The 21,143-nt window shown below is 39.3% G+C and overlaps 2 protein-coding genes across 2 annotated transcripts; both read right to left on the bottom strand.

The window, feature by feature from the left end:
- Positions 1-1,393: 1,393 nt before the first annotated feature.
- LOC145995129 (uncharacterized) lies at positions 1,394-6,533 on the bottom strand. The gene is made up of 3 exons (XM_083131666.1): positions 6,129-6,533; positions 3,995-4,308; positions 1,394-1,559 (listed from the first exon to the last, which is right to left on the bottom strand). Exons 1-2 carry the CDS (start codon positions 6,520-6,522, stop codon positions 4,022-4,024), a joined length of 681 nt encoding a protein of 226 aa, XP_082987792.1. The 5' UTR covers positions 6,523-6,533; the 3' UTR covers positions 1,394-1,559; positions 3,995-4,021.
- Positions 6,534-16,577: 10,044 nt separating this feature from the next.
- On the bottom strand, positions 16,578-20,573 carry LOC145995128 (uncharacterized). Its single transcript, XM_083131664.1, has 3 exons — positions 20,085-20,573; positions 18,256-18,560; positions 16,578-16,927 (listed from the first exon to the last, which is right to left on the bottom strand). The coding sequence occupies exons 1-2, from the start codon at positions 20,515-20,517 to the stop codon at positions 18,274-18,276; spliced, it is 720 nt and encodes a 239-aa protein (XP_082987790.1). The 5' UTR covers positions 20,518-20,573; the 3' UTR covers positions 16,578-16,927; positions 18,256-18,273.
- Positions 20,574-21,143: the final 570 nt, after the last annotated feature.

Genomic DNA, 21,143 nt, shown 5'->3' with positions numbered 1-21,143 from the left:
GATTACAAGGCAACGACGTTACCACTGAGCCATCGGTAAAGTTAGTACCTGTAATTCCTGCCTACCACATTAGGAATAATTGTGATGTATTAAAACATGTAACAATGTTCATATTTGTGGACACAATGCTTATGCCGTGTTGTTTCATGTTGTTTTATGATTCTCCCTCAGCAGTGGCGGCAATTGAGTTCTAAAATTCGAGGAGGTACCAAAATTGGAGGGGCGAGGACAGTTTAATTTGCCTTGATGCACAATGTTTAGCATAGTGCGGGGCCAAAAGAGGGGGAAAAAGTTAAGTGGGGGGCAACTGCCCCCCGATGCCCCTCTAATCGCCGCCACTGTTCCTTACACTTTTGCATCTACTTCAACCATTTGTATAATGTTAAAAACCAGACGGCAAGACCAATGTGTGTATGGTAAGAAATATTCCCACGCGAAAAGGAAACCCATAAATTGTCACGTCATTGGGTAAGTATTTCACCGAATGTTATCAAATTTGGACAGATTGCAGTTCAGTACATGAGAAAGTTGACGTAGCAACACCGTACGTCGTCAAGACTGAAGAAGTGGGTCAACAGGCAGGTTCAGTGAGTCGCCGTGTTTCAGTGAAGCGTAAGCGGAGTAAGTGGCTTGATGTGACTTTGTCATAATTGGGCCTATTTTTTTTAATCTACTGTGACAAGTGAAGTTTACATCTACCTTTTCCGAGAGTTTGTGAACCATTTAGACGATCATGAACTGACACTCGGATGGTACCAACAAGACGGTGCAACGTCACACACCTCGGGAGTGAGCATGGTTGAGGTGGAATCGTTTTTCCCTAACAGAGTCATTTCCAAAGGATTGTGGCCCCCAAGGTCACCGGATTTGACCACACCTGACTTTTTCCTATGGGGTAACCTTAAGGAAAGGTCTTGAAGAACAATCCACGCACCCTCGATGAGCTACGGGAAAACATCCGCCGTGAAATCCATGCAGTGACACCCGAGGTTTTGACAGGTACACTCACAAACTTGCAACGTCGTGTTCAACTGTGTTTACAAGTTGGTGGAGGTCATTTCCAACACCTTTTGTGATGTAATTTCTTTTCTCACAATACAGGTAGGTCATGTTCAAATTTCGTTTCCTTTACTCATCATTTCCATTTCTTACAAAACAAATTCAGGGTTCCGTTTCGAGTGGGACACCCGTTATTATAAAACTGGAATCAGGGACCGTAGCGAAGTCCAATGCACACTTTAACCACTCACCCAAGACACCCTGTTGATATTAGCATTTCTTGCTCTGCCTACCCCATTCAAGTTCAGGTAAGCTGACTTCTCATAAATAATGAAAATGTTAAGAATGGCATTATTATAATTTAATGTTGGCAACTACAATATACACTCATGCATCCTAAAGAACTGCGCATAACTTCGGGGGAAGTTAGCAACGATAGCTCAACAGTCCAACAACCTTCACTTCGCGTCCTGCGTTTTGGCTTCCTGGCAGCCTGCCCTGCATCTAGTATTTACAGCTACTTCCTCTGTTCTTGAGTCGACACTGTACATTCACTAAATCTGAAACGGAGACAAAAAGAATATTAATTCAGCGTGAAGTCATAATGTCAATTGCTTTTTATTAAGAGCATACATTTACATGCTCCCTTAATTAAAAATGTTTGCAATATTTTACATTTCCTTGCCCAAAGATCTGTGCGATAGCAAGATGATGTTTAGCGTGCATCAAATTAGTCAACATGCTCCCTTCACGTTCGAATGCGCATTGGCTTAATGATCGTAGATTACACACATAGCTGACGACAAAACTTACATATTACTCGTAGGCTGAAAAGTACTTGCGTTCCTGGTTTGGTAAACTATAGCACGTCCTTTTGTTTTGATTCTAAGGAACTTATCAGTTCTACCGGTAAGGTCATCGCCTTGTAATCAACGAGTTCCTGGTTCGATTCCCAGTAACACAATAGCCCCGCTTATTTCGCTACACCTTTTTTGACACTCTTTGCACTCAGGTGTCTGTCTAGTAGGTTACAAGACGTCTATTTTGTTGATTTGGTGTTATGCAGTGTATTTGGTGTCTGCCGTTTGCACCACGTTCTGCAGTAGTGTACAGTGTGTTGTATCATCATGTGGTGAGTGCTGACAAATCAAATGAGCGTTGAAAGCAGCAGAACTTGAACACTTCTCTTCTTGCGTAGAATGTCTACTTGGTTGAACACAATTTCTTTCCACCAGCCTGACGCTCGTAAATCAGGACTAGTGGGGGGATAAGTTGACCGGTTTAACTTAAGTCCGGATTAACTTAAATAACCTAAAGGAACAGTAGAAAGTGCATTAAAACTCTGTTTATAGCAACAAAACACGTTTATTATGGTGTATTTAAAGGGCATAGGCCTAAATACACTATACAGTACAGTACAAAGTCTGCGGGAAACAGAATTTCATCAGTGGTTGACTGCCTTTTCTTGTTGACTTCTAGCCCCATTTAAAACCTTGAATTCTGCTTTTTTTGTTTGCCTGTCCGGATTAAGCGAAGTCCGGCTTAACGAGGTTTTACTGTACAATTCATCAGACCAAGAAAAGCACTCTTTGAGCACAGATAGGGTAATCGAAACGGAATATGTAGTTTGAAGTAGGTTCTGAATCACTATGTGCTTCCGTCAGGTAGCTTTACGGAGAACTCCTTAATTACAAGGCAACGATATCGAGGATGTCCCATATTTGTCATATGTAGCTTTTGTGCACATATCCGAGTTATACCCATGTATGTATGTGTGTTTGTGTCTATGTGAATACTCGTCAAACGTGTGTATAATTTTACGGAAGTGCAAACGTTATGCATTTCCTCGGTGAAACTGAATCGCAGCAGGTTGCGGAAGATTAGAAGGGATTTCTATGGTTTCAGAAGTCAAACCATGAATAATAGAAACCAAAGAATTTTCCTCGGATAGGGAGGAATTACCGCTTCAACGTCCGTGTAGGGAAATTATGGTAGGCAATTCGTTTTAGCATGAATAGTGCAGGTGCTACAGCAAGAGACACTGAAATTATGAGTGTTAGAAAACATTGGAATTACAGATGCAATTCAGCGCACCATATGACACATACGGGGTGGTGTGGAGTATTGTTCCTCACATATTCGCGATATTGGAATAGCGAAGGTGATACAATGAGCGGTACGCTATCTCATTGTTATCAATAAGCACTTATTGCTTAGAAGATGGGTGGGTTACAGAGCTGCTTTATGCAGAAAAATGTTAGCAAAATTTTTCTTCATCGTAATGCACCAAGAACTACAAATTTCATTGTTAAATGCCAATGGAGTCTTATCTAATGTAGAGGATAGCAGACGAGTACAGTCATGGTAAAGTTTATGTGCATCTCGTGTTATATCGTTTACTCAACTGTCAGAAAATACCCATTATTTGTTTTCTTGTGCTAAATTAAGGGTGTGAATGTTTTGAAATTACTTACAAGTATGTTATGGCTGCTATCTATTGACTACACCGCGAACTAATTGAAACTAGTTATGTGCATAATGTTGTTGAGTTGAGTTCAAACAACAACTTTGTGCGCAGACAGGCTAATTGGGAATACTCCTACGGTTTAAACTGCCATCCGAACCACCGTGCGCCTCCACAGGGCATCGAACCCGGTACTCCTTGATTACAAATAGACAAAGTTACTACTACTCCATCGGAGAGGTCCAGTTCTCTGAACAAAACATTCTATGCATTAGCATCAGTGGCGGCTTTTAGGGGGGGGCAGTTGCCTCCCCCCAACTTTGCGCCACTTTTGCCCCCGAACTATGCTAAATCTTATCTACAAAGGGCAATATCCTGTCTTTGCCCCCCCTAGTTTTGGCACCCCCAATGGAACCCAATCGCCGCCACAGATTAGCATTATAAACTTGAAATGTTTTTTAACATATAAACTAAAATCAATAAAGTAATTTGTAACCACTTTGTAAAAAGGTGAGTAAAGCATGGACTTACCATTCGCACTGACGTCATTGCAGCAGCTCATGAGTATTGTTTCGTCTTATCCAAGATGGCGTCGTGGACCGTGTTGTCGTCATAGCTTCTCTTGTAGCCGCCGTAGCCTTCGATGTTGCCATATCCCTGGTTGAGTCTGTTCTTGTCGAAGACCCTAGCAAGTCCCGTGATGACCGCCAGCACGATGGATACCTTGCCCACAAGCAGGGCCTTGAAAACCAGGAACTTCACGGCGATCACTCCGAGAGTCAGCAAGGTCGTGTAGAGCCCTCCGAACAAAATGGCGGGAAGGAAGATTCTCTTCTTATGACCACCTGCAAGAGAACGAACGGTTATGGCAATACTACTTCCAGTACCATAAAAACATAACATCTACCATCAGCATACATCCTCATCGAGGGTGAGGCAAAAGTCAAGTTCATAAGTGAATGGCCACCACGGTCGCCAAACCTAACATCTGGGTTTTTAATTGTGGATACAAGTAAAGGCCATATGAAAGGAAATTTAGAGCCTGTACCAGCTTAATGAAGACCAGGCGTCATCTTCAAAATCACCCCCACCACGCTAGCAGATGTACTAAGCATTTGGGAGCGTCTACTGAAGCATGCATCCAAGCTAATGGTATGCTTATTGAACATGAACAATGACTGTAACCATTACATATTAATCGTGTATGTATTTGTTTTCTTCCATAACCTGAATTTTACCTCACCCTGCATTTGCCTTGATTACATACACTAGAAGATATGGCAACATGGCACTGTGCTGCCATCTTCTATGGAAAAATGATGACAAGTTTGTCTCTAGTACAGCCTTAACACCATATGATAAATTATATCATAAAATTGGGATGATGAAATACTTATTAGGGGCGTCGTTACGGGGGGATAAGGATTGGCACTAGCCCAGCTTAAAATACTCCTACGCCCCGCGACAGGTTAAGTTTGCAGCAGGTTTTATGTATTAATCTGCGTAAAAACGGCGCTCAGCATCTCCCGTGCCAGTTTTGCCTAAACCGCCGAGCTGTTCATGTCACAGACGGTGCGAAAATCGGCAGTGTTGCAGCGGAACTATATTCTGCGCGCACGTTTGGGTCTATATATGCGAAAAGTTGCTGCAAACGTAACCTGTCGCGGGGCGTAGTTCCCCTTCATTTATAGAAGAACAAAAAACGCGCACACAAACAGAGAGAATAAAAAGGAAGAGAAAAATGAAGATATAAATTAATATAAAGTGAGAGAGATGGAAAGAAGAAAGAAATAGAAAAGAGAATAAGAAAAGATGAAAGAAGGGAAACAGAGGAAATGACAATGAAAAGGAATAATACAAATAAAAGGGAAATAGAGAAAGAAATTCGTCAACAGTTAATTAACAGAGGAAGAAAGAGAAAGAGATAGATAAATAGCGTAATAAAAGATAAAAGAAAGAGAGAAGGACTGGAAATCATAAAGAGAAAGAAAAAGAGAGAAGGATGGAAAGGAATGGAGAAATTCACACACACTCAAGCTATTTTATCTGGCGATGCCCCTTGTTCTGACAGAATTTCCATATTAACAATAATTGACCCATCCTTGCAAACGTTTTTCCAATGACTTTTCTGCACTTCTGCAACTACAAGTAACTAAAAGGTGGTGTGGTGTTTTTTTTTGTACGCTGTGTAAAAATTAGTTACCGGAGGCCCGAAGTTACTAGTTCACCTGGCCAGAGGCATTATTATTATTATTAATTGCGACAATGAACGTGATTATTTATCAGATGAAATTGATTGAGACTTAACAAAGGAAGTCGAATGCTTAGGTCGGAATTCTAATCCGTAACTTCCAGTAGCGAGATGATGAGACCATATACTTCATATTATAAATTGTTAAGAATCTCAGACAGAAGGCCCCAGTGGCGGAGTGGTTAGCACATCGCGCTACGACGATAGGGGTCCCGGGTTCGAATCCCAGCCTTAGCATGAATGTTTGTTAGTGTCCATTCATCAATTTCATCATGTCATCACTCATCCCCGTCTTCGCAAATTAGCCAAAAGTGGCACAAAAAGCAAAGTAAAATAAATCAAATCTTAGATGTAAGTCTCCAAAATTAGTACATTTCAAGGAAATATATTGAGAATGTAAATAAATGTACTTACGTTCTTCAACTTCTGATTCCGTGACGATGGCCATCTGTATGAATTCGTCCTCGTTCGTGCTTCTGGACACGCGGAGGTACCCTTGAGGGAAAATGTTGATCTTCAAGGAGGACCCTTCGATCAAGCTCGGAACGACGTTCGTCAAGATGGCCGACCAGTCGTGATCTGCGATGGCTCTGGCCGCGGAAACCTGCTTCTTCTCATCTCCTGTGTACTCCAGCGTCACCCCTTCCATGATGTCCAAAGATTTCGTCTTGGTCAGCCTGTAGATGTCCGAAAGTGCCCTCGTCTTGACGCATTTGAAGTCCGCCTCTTCCACGCAGTCCAGCATTCGTTTCTCGGACGCCGTCGCCCCCGACAACAAGAAGAGCGAGAAAGCTACCAAGAACCTCATGGCGGACAATTTCCCTCTCCCGACGACCAGACGAATGATGGAACAGTGTGACTGAACTCTGCCTTTATACTGGCTAGAGCACCCTCGCCATAATTTCCAGTTCGTGGACAGGGAAAGAGGTTCGGACTGTGACCCAAAACGGTTCTCTTGCCATTTTTGTTTTGTTGTCTTCATGTTAATGCATGATGTTAAGCATTTTACTGCTGACTCGTGTTTACGGAATATGATTACCGCATATTCATTAACAACCTCTGATTTTCATGAAGGTTAAGTGAGCTCAGTAACCTGAGCCCACCATAGCCTATTAGAAAAGAAAATATTCCCATGCTTAAAGTTTCGGCCTAGAGGCCATTTTTTAAATATTTTATCTCATATTAGTAATGTTGCTGGAGATATGACTCCGTCAGTGCGTAGTTAGAGATCGGTTAGTTCATCGAACTCTCCAGCCTAACTATTGCCTATTTTTGGTGGGGAGCAGGAAAACGTTTTGTAAGTCTTTGCCTTGACTCATCTCACCCAAGAGATTGATAGGTGCCGGGGCTTGCCCCGATTTGATACCTTCCTGGAGTTGAGTCCTGCTCGAAAGGTTTTATAAGATAATTCTCTTTCCGCTTGTTCGTTATTGGATGCCCGTATACACATACAGTCCCTGTTAATGCCAGTACTGCAATAGCGTCCTTAGATATTCGAAGGTATAAGTCCATTTTATGCACAGAAAGGCTAATCCGAACTGGGCCTAAAGTTTAAAGTGGGATCCGAACCACTATATCGTATCAATACATAAGATTATATTTTATTTAAAGCCTCTCTGATGCTTCATGTTGACCAGGGCATTCACTTGTTTATCTCAGTTGTCTCAACCTCTGTGGTGTGTAAATAATGCACAGTGTTGCGCTATGCAAACTCCCTGAGGTATTTAGGATATAGGAAATTCCATCAGCCTATGGAGTCAGCTGTTTGCAATAGAGGTAGTAAAAATCACGATTCGGCATGGAGGAAGGTCTCCATGGCCTGGGTGATATAGAGGTGAGACAGACTGAGAAGGGACTGACTTTGGTTTTGGATTGAGGAGAGAGAGGAGCTTAGAGAAAGGAGTTGAGGGAAAGTGAGGCGAGTCCTGGTCAACGAGCAACGAAACCTAGAGAGGACTTAGTTTATTTTATTCTTCGAAATAATCATCACTCTTCAGATAAACAGGTAATTATCCTAATCCAGCCATGATTCAGGTTCGAAGGTTCATAAAACCCAATGAGTGACCATTGTATTTTCTAGTTGTTAAGCTATTTTGTTTCAGTTGTGCCTTTCGCACTGCCAAGCGTTTAACTTGTCATGTTAATGACAAGTGCTCTCATCATCGAGGATGAAGGATGAATAAGTTACATCACCCATTGATTAATTGTGGAAGTGATTGGTTTTGATCCCCATCATTCTGTAGAATGATACGATATGTGCCTCCACCGGATATGAACACGGGATCCCTTGATTACAAGGCGACAACGTTATTACACGCCATTGGGGAGACACTCTTAGATAATCGACATATCAAAAGAACTTATTGATTTAATTTATTTTACTTTCGTTATTCTGCCACTGTTGGCTAATTGCGAAGATGAGGATGAATGATGACGTCATGAAATGGATGAAAGGACAATCACAAGTTTCGACAACTTGACATTTACCGTCAGTGGCGTAGCAGCCGATGCAATGGCGAGACGCGTGCAGAGTTAGTCTGCCGTGGAAGTGCAAAGTGCCATACGCTTCTTGTGGAAGTAGAATGTTCCGGAAGCGGATATTCATCGTCAACTCGTGGAAATGTATAGTAAGAGTGTTATCAGTAGACGACATATTGCCAAATGGTGTAGGTCATTTGACGTACTAATGGCCAGGCATGTTGAGTGAGGGTGTCATCTTTATCCATGACAATGCAAGAGCCCACACGGCCCTCCAAACTCACTCAACAGTTGCTGCAAAGTTTTAGGTGGGAAGTGTGGGCCACCCCCCATACAACCAAGACTTGGCCCCCAGTGACATTTTCCTTTTTCCCCAGCTGAAAGCGCACTTGTCTGGAACACTGTTCCACGTCCACGTCCGACGATGACGTCCAGCCAGCTGCCACGAAGTGGTTTCATGAGCAGGGACATGATTTCTACCAAGACGGTCAGCATCAACAAGTTGGTCCAGCGGTCTGAAAAGTGTCTCATTCGCCTTGGCGATTACGTGGAAAAGTGATGTGTATGTGCCTTCTTACAATACATGATCAATTCATACCAGGCCATACTGTGTTTTTTCATTTGTTGTCGTAACCGTTTTGTCTGATCCATCCACGTATATGGAAGCATCAAGCTGCCATTACAGATTTTCATTTGTAAAATAGAAATATTTAATGGTATGTCGTTTCTTGTAACTCGAACCATATCTCCACTTAAATACTGTACACAGAGTTACAGTTTGTTACAACATTACAGAATGGTCTGGAGAGTTATTGGAAAATAACTTGCAAAGCTAAAATTTGTTGTGACGAAATGGATAGGAAATTTGTTTTGTTGTTTGCAGTAATTTACCACCAACTACAATCCTGCTCTCGGAACGTATGTACTAATTGTCCCATCCTGTTTATTCGGCCCCGGCAAGAACAATGTACATGAATTATTCTTGTATATTCCCGACAAAAATCCCAATATAATGTACTCGAGGAATCAAGTTAAAGATTGTTTACATGCACGAAAAATAAATAATATCGTTCAACATTTTGATATTTTTATTTAAAATATTTTTTATTTACTTAAGGGCCTTTTAGATGGCGTAGCAACACTATTGATTGTAATCAAGGAATGTTTGGTTGTTTTTCTGGTGAGCATATTAGGAATTTCAATAAAGTTTACATTATTCTATCTTTAAAACATAAGTATGTCTGTTAATTTTCAGAAACGAGATAAAATCGTTTTGAAGTGATAGCAGGCACTTTCATGCTGTTAATTCTCTGTCTTGTAGCTAGAATAGGAAGAAAACATGGCGTCGGAAGCTGGAAATTTCAAACTTTCACGATCCTACTTTATCTATCGATAAAACTTTCGAATTTAAATTTGAATATTTTATCGTAATAATGTTAGAGAATGTTTATATTTTTGTACGCCATTAAAAAAAGGAATCATTAATATTAAATTAATTACGGTTAACTATGTAACAGCCTTTAATACTTTACAAACAGTCAGTCATATTTTAACGGCAGTTGGATGGAAGCAAAAATTTGACTGTCAGCCCTTTGTCCAGTTTACACTGAAGTCACATTGCATAGTGGGTCCAGTCCAACATTAAACTGTAGGTCCACTCTCAATCAGCATGTTTGAACATAAAGTGGACTATAACTTTTGATGTTATGAAAGATTCATCTACATAAGCTGATCATGGTGCCGTTGCAACATCATAAGAAGCTGCAAAGCCTTGTTCTCTGGTTTGAAATCCTGAACAACCAGGACTTTACATATATTTTTAGCAGTTTTGTTATCGTCGCTCCAACCTCCCTAGTTTAATCACGACGATGAGTACGGACAATGAATTGATAAAGAGACAAACCCAAAGCAACCATGTCTTACACAAGATTCGAACTTGGGAATCCTCTCGTTGTAGTGATCTGTGCTAACCATACCGCCATCTAAAATCTACACGATTCTCATTGATGTTATTAATTCAGAGGCAAGCGAAGTTTATTAATCGAAACATAAATTGCATGAGTTCCCAGTAGCAACTTTCAAAATTTAGGTTATGTGGAATAGTTGGGTAGGCAAAACAGTAAATTCCAAGTTTGCATCATAATTTATTCAAAACTCATTCTCTTTATTTTTCTTTTCAGTGTCCACATAAAGAAGAAAAGGAGGGCTTGGCCGGCTTCAGCAATAGGTAAGTAAAAAGACACTTCAAATTGTTATTTTTCCACAATTTGACATGACTTAGATATAACACCATCTAACCAAGCTATTCAACGAATAGTTGTTGAGTCCTGTTGTCAATTCTTCTCCCCCGTTTATTGTGAGGGAGGTGGAAGGAAATAGAAGAAAGACTTGCAAAGGCCTTGAGCCGCACAACTCCGAAACCGACCACAACGGGGCCTTCAAGCCTGAAATGTCAAAGTTAAAACATGATGTAAGGTAAAATCTGTCCTACCTATGATATTTCGTCTTATATGTCCTTATTAGTCCACAATTTAAGAAAAAGTAACATAGCGACTGCAGCTTAGCTGTAAGCTATTACTTGAAATAGTAGAAGGATTGCTCCAGGTTCGATACTAATGAGATTTGCAGAACTTTACAAGTATAGTTTGTTGATTCTCTCAAGAGCTTCGAAAATTTCAACGACAAAGTAGACATTATTATAGCGTCTTAACTAAATCTCAGTTATAATGATATGTTTTTTCCTATGAGCTTATATTAACAATAGTCTCTCTCGGATAACGGGAACGAAGTGTAGGTCACAGTGACGTCATAAGTGCAAAAACCTAATGTGCATGTCCGTCACAAATTGGTACATTAAAAATATTTTTTATTCATGAAATGCGCAACACATCAATATTTATTCCTGTACTTATTTTCAACGCAACGTGCACATGTAGGTTGTGCCACCCCTTACATAATACTCACCAAAACATCTTAATGGTGAATATATGCTTGCCGAAAGGACGGGTTGTATTTCAATATGAACGTGTGTGCATTTCCGAGAAGCGATAAGCTACATGTCTACCCCTTTCATACATTAGGTTGTTAGTTAGCACTTCAAGATTATAAACTACCGATAATCGAATGCATTACAATTTCAGATAGATGTATCATGTTACAAAAACTACACGAATCGGATTATTTAAAGATATCCATGTGGTTACAATAACAACTATAGCTACATGGACAAGATGATCGAAGGTTCATGATTCACAGTGGCGCCGGAACGTTTTTGATTTGGGGGAGTTAAAGTACAACCTCCATGTGTGTGAGTACACTTCGGGACTTCCATTTCAGAATGTGTCACGCAGCTCTAATTTTTAAATTAAAATTTGCGTAACCCTGTATTACCAACACGAAATGAAATGATCACAAAATAATTTTGAATTTTAAAAAAATGACTCCTTTTCAAGATGACCGTAGTTTTTAACAGTTTGATGTTCAAGACACACACACAATTCAGGAACAGATAAGTTATAGCCTGTATCCATATTTTTATACGGTTTTTCCTTGCAAATCTTTCCAAGAACACAGATCAAGTGCGACCACAATGTAGTAGAATAGGTTCAAGGTGGTTCTGAATCTTTTGGATAAGGATTTTAGTGAAGGCAAAATAACTTTTACGTTTGGCTACTAAAAGCAAGTTCTTTGAACGACAATTGTCGTTCCTGTCCCACTGATGATTCTAGTTCCAGATTAGGCATGCTTGTTCTCTTGCAATTGTTTCGTCAATGTATTCATCATTCGATCTCATCATTTCAGTAAACTAAAAGTAGTAGAACGTTCATGTTAAACAAGCAATATACACAATCTGGCGATATTCCTTTTATTTATATATATTTCCATGGAAGTACTCGTAATTTCCTTTATTGATTGCTAATAAAATAGTCAAGAGGACGAGCATAGGATCTTGTAAGTACTCTCTATCAAGAGATGGCGCTGATTATCCGGAATTCGGATGAACGACTATTTTAACAGACCATTGGGAGTATGGAATGATCGTTCTTTGCCACTACTCATAGATTATACCGTACCATTTATACCACATATTTTACTTCTAGTCTACTCCCACGTCTTTCTTTCGGCTATATCCTACAATTATTACACCACTGTAAACATGAAAATTATTACAATATTATTTCCTTGGCATTATGTTATAATACAAACGCATACGTTGATAGTGGTTTTCTTAAACAAAAGCATAACACTATTTTTTAAAACAAGAAAATAAGAACATAAATCATTCACTAGATGTCATTCACAGTATGCAAAATTCTTCTTTGTTCATCTAAGTTTCGACGAAGTATATTTTATTTCTTATCAAACCGACTGTGCTAAAACATCATATTTCGCAATTCATTTTGTCAAATTTTTCCAACATAAAATCATAATCCTTTTTTTTTTCAAGTTTTCAACTACCCCCCTAAAAAAAACACACACACACCATAATATCTAATTATAACACCATTAAGCCTTGTTTCCATGATTATGAAAAACTAAATATGCTGACCAAGGCAGTAATTTATTTTATTAAAAACAAACTAAACGTAACGTTTCAACCTTCTAGCAAGGTCTTCATCAGACTCTGTATCAAGTAAAAAAGTAACAAGATACACAAAAAGGGCATTATATATACACAAACATTACTCCCTCCAGACTATTAGAAAGTTGTTAGGAACTTTCTAGCAGGTGGCTTTCACTTTCCAACTGTACTTTCACCTAAAAGGCTAAACATAATTACTTTCATATAGAATGTGAAGAGATATTCATATAGAATATCTCACGCTCTTTTTCCTTCATTTTTCTCCCTTCTCCTCTCCTCTTTCTCTCTTGTCCTTTCCACTCTTTCTAACACCTTCTTCCATTCTTTGTATAACTTCAGTCCCCCATTCCAGTTCATTATGTCTTCTTCACCTTTCTTCTCTATTTCCTTGGCTTCCTTCCATTTTCTCACTAGCATTCTAGAAGAAGGTGTTAGAAAGAGTGGAAAGGACAAGAGAGGAAGAGGAGAGGAGAAGGGAGAAAAATGAAGGAAAAAGAGTGTGAGATATTCTATATGAATATCTCTTCACATTCTATATGAAAGTAATTATGTTTAGCCTTTTAGGTGAAAGTACAGTTGGAAAGTGAAAGCCACCTGCTAGAAAGTTCCTAACAACTTTCTAATAGTCTGGAGGGAGTAATGTTTGTGTATATATAATGCCCTTTTTGTGTATCTTTTTACTTTTGTACTTGATACAGAGTCTGATGAAGACCTTGCTAGAAGGTTGAAACGTTACGTTTAGTTTATGTTTTTAATAAAATAAATTACTGCCTTGGTCAGCATATTTAGTTTTTCATAATATCTATGTCAATCTGAGTTCCAAGGTTGTGTAGATTCAGGCACGTAAATATGCTATGATGTTATCAGAACTAGGCTAAATACATGAAGAGATATCAATCATATACTAAGTTGAAGAGATTACAAAATAACAAGAACTGCCGATTTGTCCAGACGTGTCAATATTATGTAAAACTGTGTTATGTAAACCTTTGGTTTCAATCTTTCTCGACACACTAGTGACTATATATATATATACAAGAACAAAGTATTGTTGAAATTATCCATCGTCTTAAAATCTTTCATCCTCTACGTTCCAGAACTCAAGCAGTGTCGTTGCCATAGCCAACAAGTCCAGCCCCCGTGGCGCAGTGGTCAGCACATCGCGCTACGACACCAGGGGTTCCGGGTTCGAATCCTGGCCTGGGCATGGATGTTTGTGAGTGTCCATTCATCAATTTCATCATATTATCACTCATCCCCATCTTCGCAAATTAGCCAAAAGTGGCACAAAAGGCGATGTAAAATAAAGCAAATCAATCAATCAACCAGAGCCGACAAGGCTGCAAATGTAACAGTGGTAGACGTGCCGCTTTTCTTGTGGAAGTGATTTGTGATTATTGATCATAATCGAAAGCCTTTGTTAGGTTCAAATTATTGTCCGATGTACCTGTTTATAATTGAGCACCATCCTCTCAGCAACACGTTAACGAACCTACTTTATATTCTATTACTTTCACGTCTCGTAAATCAATACGATTTCACCGACGGACAGACGAAATTGTCTGTTTTTCTCCTTAAATGATTATATGAAGCAAATTGTTTCATAGATCTACAGAGTGATCACAAAGTCCCGTTACCCCCTATCGCGTGTCCACATCGTCATAGATGGTCGCATTGTATTAATGTGAGATCATGGCAGAGGACAACTCGGAGGTAGTGTGACTATTCGTTATGATTTAGTCCAGAGTGTCTGTGTGTACACCACCATTTTCATAACAGAGTATGATTCTCTGCCATGTACGATGGGAAATTCTCCTCAACGTTGCTCTCGTGATGGCTGTAAATGCAAGTCGAACAGCATCCTTAAGTTCGTCAACTGTCTCGTAATGTGTGGCAGCAACCTTCTGTTGGGACTTTTTTCTCACTAACATCTATGTAATACATAGGGGGTAACGGGACTTTGTGATCACTCTGTATATGCAGAGCCAGTGAAAACAAACACTGTGTTCCGTGGCGTTTGCCGAGTCCAAGATGTGGACTATCTCACCGCACTGTAGGTACTGTTCGAATTCGAATTGAAAAGAAAACAAAGTGCTGAAAGGGGTAGAGGATCTCTCCTTCGTTCACATTTCGAGATTGAAATTGAAGTCACGAAAGAAGAAAATTATTATTTTTTGTCGATTCATGTTTCTAAGAATGAAAATTCCAACTAAGGAATAAATTGTATGTTCAGTGGAATGAGTAAATAAGGAGGCATTATGATAAATCTTCATATTATTGAAAGGGACAATTTTTCGCACATTGTCTGTACCCTGTCCCAGGAGTCTGCGGAGAAAGCGAACGAAAACGAATCTTCTGCTCAAGTAGTGACTCGAGCCGGCTCGACCAACGAACATGTGAGAGGGAACGGGACTGCGTGGAGGGGGCAACGCGACAGCTGATACCAGGCGCAATACTTTGCTCCACTCGCTTTCTTTCCTTCTCTACCGTTTTCTACGGTGTTGCTCCATAGATGTCTCTGATGTAGTGTGATCGATTTTCCTTTTGTATTTTAGTTTCTGTGCTTCGCAGTTTCTGTGATCAAACACATTTAAAAATAAGCAAAACACAACTCTTTGAAGAATTTATCTACGAAGGGGAAATTCAAGGTGTATAAATGGCCAGCTTTATATGTAGCATACTGTAAAGTGAGAGGTTTACATTCGATTCAGGAATAAAAATTTGTATTTGTGTCATACGTTTTACCATTTAGGTACGATTAATGCTAAGTGTATATAGTGCTCTCTGGGACTGGAATCCAACTTAATATTACAAGTGAGTTTTGGGGGAACACAATGCATTATTATTACAGAAATACAAAATATATGCCGATAACTAAGGAATGTTTATTAAAAGCTACATTAGTAGCCTTATTTTCATGAAGTTTGCCGATTTTATAATTGCATATAACACCTTTAAGTAATGCAATTTCGTAAACTTACAGCTTTTTGTAGTAAATATTCAGATTTCTTTTGTTTAACGTTTTAAATGTAAATATCCTGCCGAATTGTTTTCTCTTTGCATACCTATTTTCATCCTACAGAGGAGACCTCTATCGGCAGCCTTAATAACTAATCCATTTTTTTTCTATTTCGATTATTTTATGTTTCTTACTACCACAGGGCAAATTACGTATGTATCTTTCAGTGACATGAAAATACGTCACACCACATGTAAACACACAATTCGATACCTACCTTCATAACATTTTAAAGTTTGTTTTGCTAATCGGGACTGGACCTATAGTTAAAAGCGGGATCGAAACCCCTGTGTGGCACAATTGGGGATTGTAGCTTGTAGTTTTAGATTTCGAAGGAAAATATTTTATCTTAGATGATGATTTTTGTAGTCATATGTGAATATCACTCTGTACACAATATGATTGATTGATTGAATTGCTTTGTTTTACTTCGCTTCTTGTGCCACTTTTGGCTAATTTGCGAAGATGTGGATGAGTGATGATATGATGAAATTGATGAATGGACACTCACAAACATCCATGCCAAGGCCAGGATTCGAACCCGGAAGCCCTGGCATCGTAGCGCGATGTGCTAACCACTCTCCCACGGGGGCCGGCTGTACGCAATATGAATTTCACGTAATTAATAATTAAGCTTATTTGTAAACCCACCTATAAAATAAGAGACAAGAATTATGTTAACAGTTCAATTTTCGAACGCTAGATTTCGCATCGTTTATATGCAATTTCATCCCTCTGGTTTTGTAGATAGGAATAAGGTCGAGTAATAGTTTAAACATTTTATACACACATATATTTATTGCTTAATACCACGTGTACACACATGCACTTACGTATGTGCATACATGAGGAGTTTTAAAAACTATTTTTACACACAAACACTAACATACAAATACATATACACATAACCATTCACTACATGATTTAATGAAATTTAAAAGCCTATCAAATAACACTTTTGTTCTATGTCCTTCAAGACCATTAAATTATTCAAGGAATAGAGTTGTTTTGCTTTGTTAAAAATCAATCTTCTCATACCAGTATGACGAAATCGATTTTTGCCGGTAAAAAAACGTCGTCCAGTTTGACATATGGTATTGTTCCCCTGAGATGATAGAAAGTTTATGAGGTTATCTGAAATAAACGAAACTGTGTTAGAATGCAAGAAAACCATATTTTTTGAGAATATATGCTGTTACTACTGTTCCAGGTTTTAATGCATAAAACACACGACAATGGGATCATTATAAATGAATCACAAGTAAAGCGTTGACAATATTATTTGCTTGAAATTGAAAGCAATAGATACCGCGTGAAAGTAACATTGAGCAATTCTTAAGTGAAATTGTGTGATAGATTGTAGCAGTAATTACCAATTATAAATTAAATACTTGTTTCAGTAAGCGAAATTATGCATTGTACGACTATGGCTTTAAAAGTTGTTCGTTTCCGTAATACTGAAACTGGTATCAGATGGTACAAAGACCCACTGCTGCAAGATATCGTTAATTTCTGTGGTGTATGAGATCCTTTGCGACAAACAGATATCAACTTATATCCTAGAAGCGGGTGCAGTGTTTTTAAAGTGCTGAAAACCTTTTTATACTTATGTGCAGACATCTATTATAATACTTTCTAGGCGAGAAACTTCTCATATTACAAACAAGTCTCGAGTTGTATTCTACACCTTCAACTGTAGTAAGACGGTACTATTGTTATGCATGGAAATACTTAGTAAATAAATATCAATAGTTACGGTACAAAATTCCTACAAGTGCACAGAATTCTGTGAGAAAGACATAGAAGCAACATTTTCACAAACTGAGAGAGCCATTGCTGTGAGCAGATACCAAGCTTTTATGATGCAAAACGTTCCATTTTGATCAATTGTATGGTGAAAACTATCCTATTGAACTGTATTTGTTTAGTTGTTTTTTTAAAATTGTTATAGATGGTTTCTTGTTTGCTATTGTAAATGATATGCTTTCTAGTATAGGTACTAGTATGCTATTGATTTTCGACTGTGTTTTGTCCGGATGTACTGATATCAAAAGTTTTATTTCAATATAGAGGAACTTAGAAGCTCAATATTGTTATGCGATTTTTAATTTAGGACTTCTTATAAGAATCCATATGCATCTATTTCCAACTACATACGTATGCATGCGAGCCAAAGTATTTCCTCATGAGGACAATATATGTGGTGTACAACTTAACCTGTCCACTGCCATTACATAATGGTGCAAAAACACACTGCTATAACCAGACGCCAGTTTTATGATACACAATTTCTTCTGCAGTATGTAAACGATCATTTTTATGTGGCGAGAGTCACACAACCATAACCAGATGCCATATTTTATGGTACCAAATGGCTTTTGGTAGTTGCAGGTAAACATTTCTACCATGTGCAAGGTTTGTTAACTTAGAATAAACTTACAACCTATCCGACATGAACTTACCTGAGACCAGATCTCAGTTCAGACGTTCCGTGGTTTGTTAGCGTAAACGGAGTTGTATATGTTGTGGTCATTGTGGCTCTTTTCAATGTGCCCATATGCGTCCACATATGTGTAGCCGTGGTGATAATTCTTCTTGTCGAAGAGTTTGGAAAGTCCGGTGATCACTGCCAGAACGAGGGAGATGCTTCCTACAAGCAGGGACTGGAAACCTACGAGCTTGGATGCGATGAGACCTTGTGTCACGAGGAACGTGTAGAGACCTCCCAGGAAGAGGAACGGGAAAATAAGCGGAGTCTTGGTACCACCTAGATTTGGATAGAAAGTCATGTATAAATTTTGTGTTATTACCAGTTTTGGAAAGACACTGTTTAGGTCTCTTCATTATTTGGAACACTCATGTTAAGAAAATCTTTACTAAAACTAACAATAATATTAGAATGGACTTACACATTATTTGACATTAGTGACATTCATGGGCGTCCAGAAGGGGGGGCAAGGGGGGGCCGTGCTCCCCTGGAAAATGAAAGTCAACCAAAAATGATATATTTCACACATATAATTTCATTTCAGCCACAATAATAAGTGTTAATTATTGCATGAATATGATAAATTCAAATTTAAGAATATTTTTAGATGGAACAACACTATTATTTGTTAAAATGTGCCTTGTTTGCCCTGCCCCCGGAAAAAAATACCTTTCTTGACCCTCCCTGGAAAAAATCCTGCGGACGTCCATGCTGACATTGCGTCATAGATGCGTAATTTGCTAGTGATGAATCTCGAATTACTTAATTTCAATTTGAAAATTGGTTGCCTTGGAATTGCGACCTAAGAGCTCAAGGTGACGAATATGTATTTGAGAACACACAGGTTCACACTCCGGTATCCTCACTGAGTTCTATTATTTTTATTTCCTCTTCGTTACAGGTGCATGCTGATAAAGTTACACTTCTGTTTATATTCTCTCGGTCTCCTTTCATTACTTGCGTAGTGGTAACGTCGTCGCCTTGTGATCAAGGGTTCTCGGGTTCGGTACCCGGTGGAAGCATACTGCACAGTGGTTCGGATTCCACTTTAAACTGTTGGTCCAGTCCCGATTAGCCTATCTGTGCATAAAGTGGACTGAAAACAACAATTCAATTCTTTTCATCACTTGTGACTGTTAACTTTACAAGTGACGGTTATTAGTTCGAGTTTTGAATTTGTTTCCTAACGTTCACTTTATGCACACAAAGGCTAATCGGGGCTGTATCTATAGTTTAATATGAGACCCGAACGCTCTGTGCCTTCACCGGGTATAGAACCCCATACCGATGATTACTAAAGCAACAACTCTGTAAACGTATTTTAACAGATGCCAAGGTAAGTCCATTAAGATCTCATCCTGATAACACTATGCCATTAACTTTGGTTAATAGCGACGATGAGGTTGAGTCGTGATATGATGAAATTGATTAAGGGAGACAAAGAACACCCATGCCTAGACCAGGATTCGAACCCGGAACACCTCGCATCGTAGCGCACTGTGGTAACTACTACGCCATGGATGTTGGCAAAAGTCCATTATTTTTAAATAAAACTATTTTTAGGAGTTTTCTTGTAGATCTTTGAAAGAAGTGTTTCCCTTGTTAATGCGAGATTCAGTGTCTTAAGTTAATGGCATTTTCTTGAAAATTTCCTGCCTGCTCAAATAAACTTGAAGAAAAATCTTGAATCAAAGCTTTGAATAGAATTCTTGAATTAAAAGCTTTGAACTTCATTCTTCAATCAACATTTATAATTAAATTATTCGGCAAAACCCTTAAAAAGAGAAGAAAGCAGACACTTACGTGCATCAGTGACCTCATCGTTTGTATCTACGGTGACAGAGAGTAGTCCGTTTTCCTTCTGGCTCCTAGACACCAAGAGTCCTCCTTCTCCAAACATGTTGATCCTAAGGGACAAGTGTCGAACCAATCCTGGAAGCACGTTCACCAACAACCCACTCCAGCCTCCATCAACATTGGCTCTCGCTGTGGAACCGTCCGCCTCGTTCCCACTGTACTGAAGCTGGACACCGTCCAAGATGTCCAAGGACTTCTTCTCTACGAGATGACGCACGTTGGACACCACTCTTCCCTTCACGCACTGCAAGTCCGCCTGTATCAGGCATCCGAACATTGTCGACTCCTCCTGGGGCACATCCTGGTTACCGGAAGCCATCGAGGTTCCCAGAAGCACGACCAGCGTCGTCAAAAGTGTGGTAGCCTTGGACGAAGGCATGTTTTCTATGTTGTGACGGTTGCAAAAATGAGATTCGAATTGCTCACAACATCTTCCAGACGTATGCTTTTATATCAAGCACTTTATCCAGTGCTCCTTCGTCGTCTTTCCGGACGGTGATCAGGGACGTTAAAAGTAGGAACTTAGTCGTAAAAATTCAAATGTAGGTTTGTTACCGGTGTCGGGAGTAACGTTTAGTTTAAGTGCCTTGTAAAAGTGGACGTGGTATGCGTCTTATCGACACGTTCATGTGTGTTTACTGCGAACGTTGTGCTGCGGGCACGACTTGATGGTCTTAGTCAAATGTTGCAATATGAATTATACAACCAGGTCGATTTTTTTAGATGTGTCTATGGAATCTAGCTGCTAGATTATAGGTTTTCCTTAAAGGTTTCAGTCACGCGTGACACTGTCGTCCACTTGCGTGTTCTCATTGCGCTGTCCATAAGAGGTTGCCGACACGAGTTGTGGAATTCCATAGTTAGTTATTACAGCAATTAAGGTCCATTGACTCTACTGTGTACAGAAGCTTTACTTTACTGTAAAGGTCTACGCAAAGTGTTATCGACAAGCCAGCTGCCAAGCAGAGTGGTTAAGAAACCGCGCTACGAAACCAGTGGTCTCAG

The sequence above is a fragment of the Lepisma saccharinum genome, chromosome 11 (assembly GCF_977018435.1).
Source record: "Lepisma saccharinum chromosome 11, izLepSacc3.1, whole genome shotgun sequence".
Taxonomy (NCBI): Eukaryota; Metazoa; Arthropoda; class Insecta; order Zygentoma; family Lepismatidae; genus Lepisma; species Lepisma saccharinum.
This window is presented reverse-complemented; position numbering and strand designations above follow the sequence as displayed.

What these genes read in the sequence shown, in the direction of transcription:
- LOC145995128 (XM_083131664.1), bottom strand. Translation starts at nt 20,517, where the DNA reads ATGCCTTCGTCCAAGGCTACCACACTTTTGACGACGCTGGTCGTGCTT. An exon ending in CGATGAGGTCACTGATGCAC is followed by an intron (nt 18,561 to 20,084) that starts GTAAGTGTCTGC and finishes ATCCAAATCTAG; the next exon opens with GTGGTACCAAGACTCCGCTT.
- LOC145995129 (XM_083131666.1), bottom strand. Translation starts at nt 6,522, where the DNA reads ATGAGGTTCTTGGTAGCTTTCTCGCTCTTCTTGTTGTCGGGGGCGACG. An exon ending in GGAATCAGAAGTTGAAGAAC is followed by an intron (nt 4,309 to 6,128) that starts GTAAGTACATTT and finishes GTTCTCTTGCAG; the next exon opens with GTGGTCATAAGAAGAGAATC.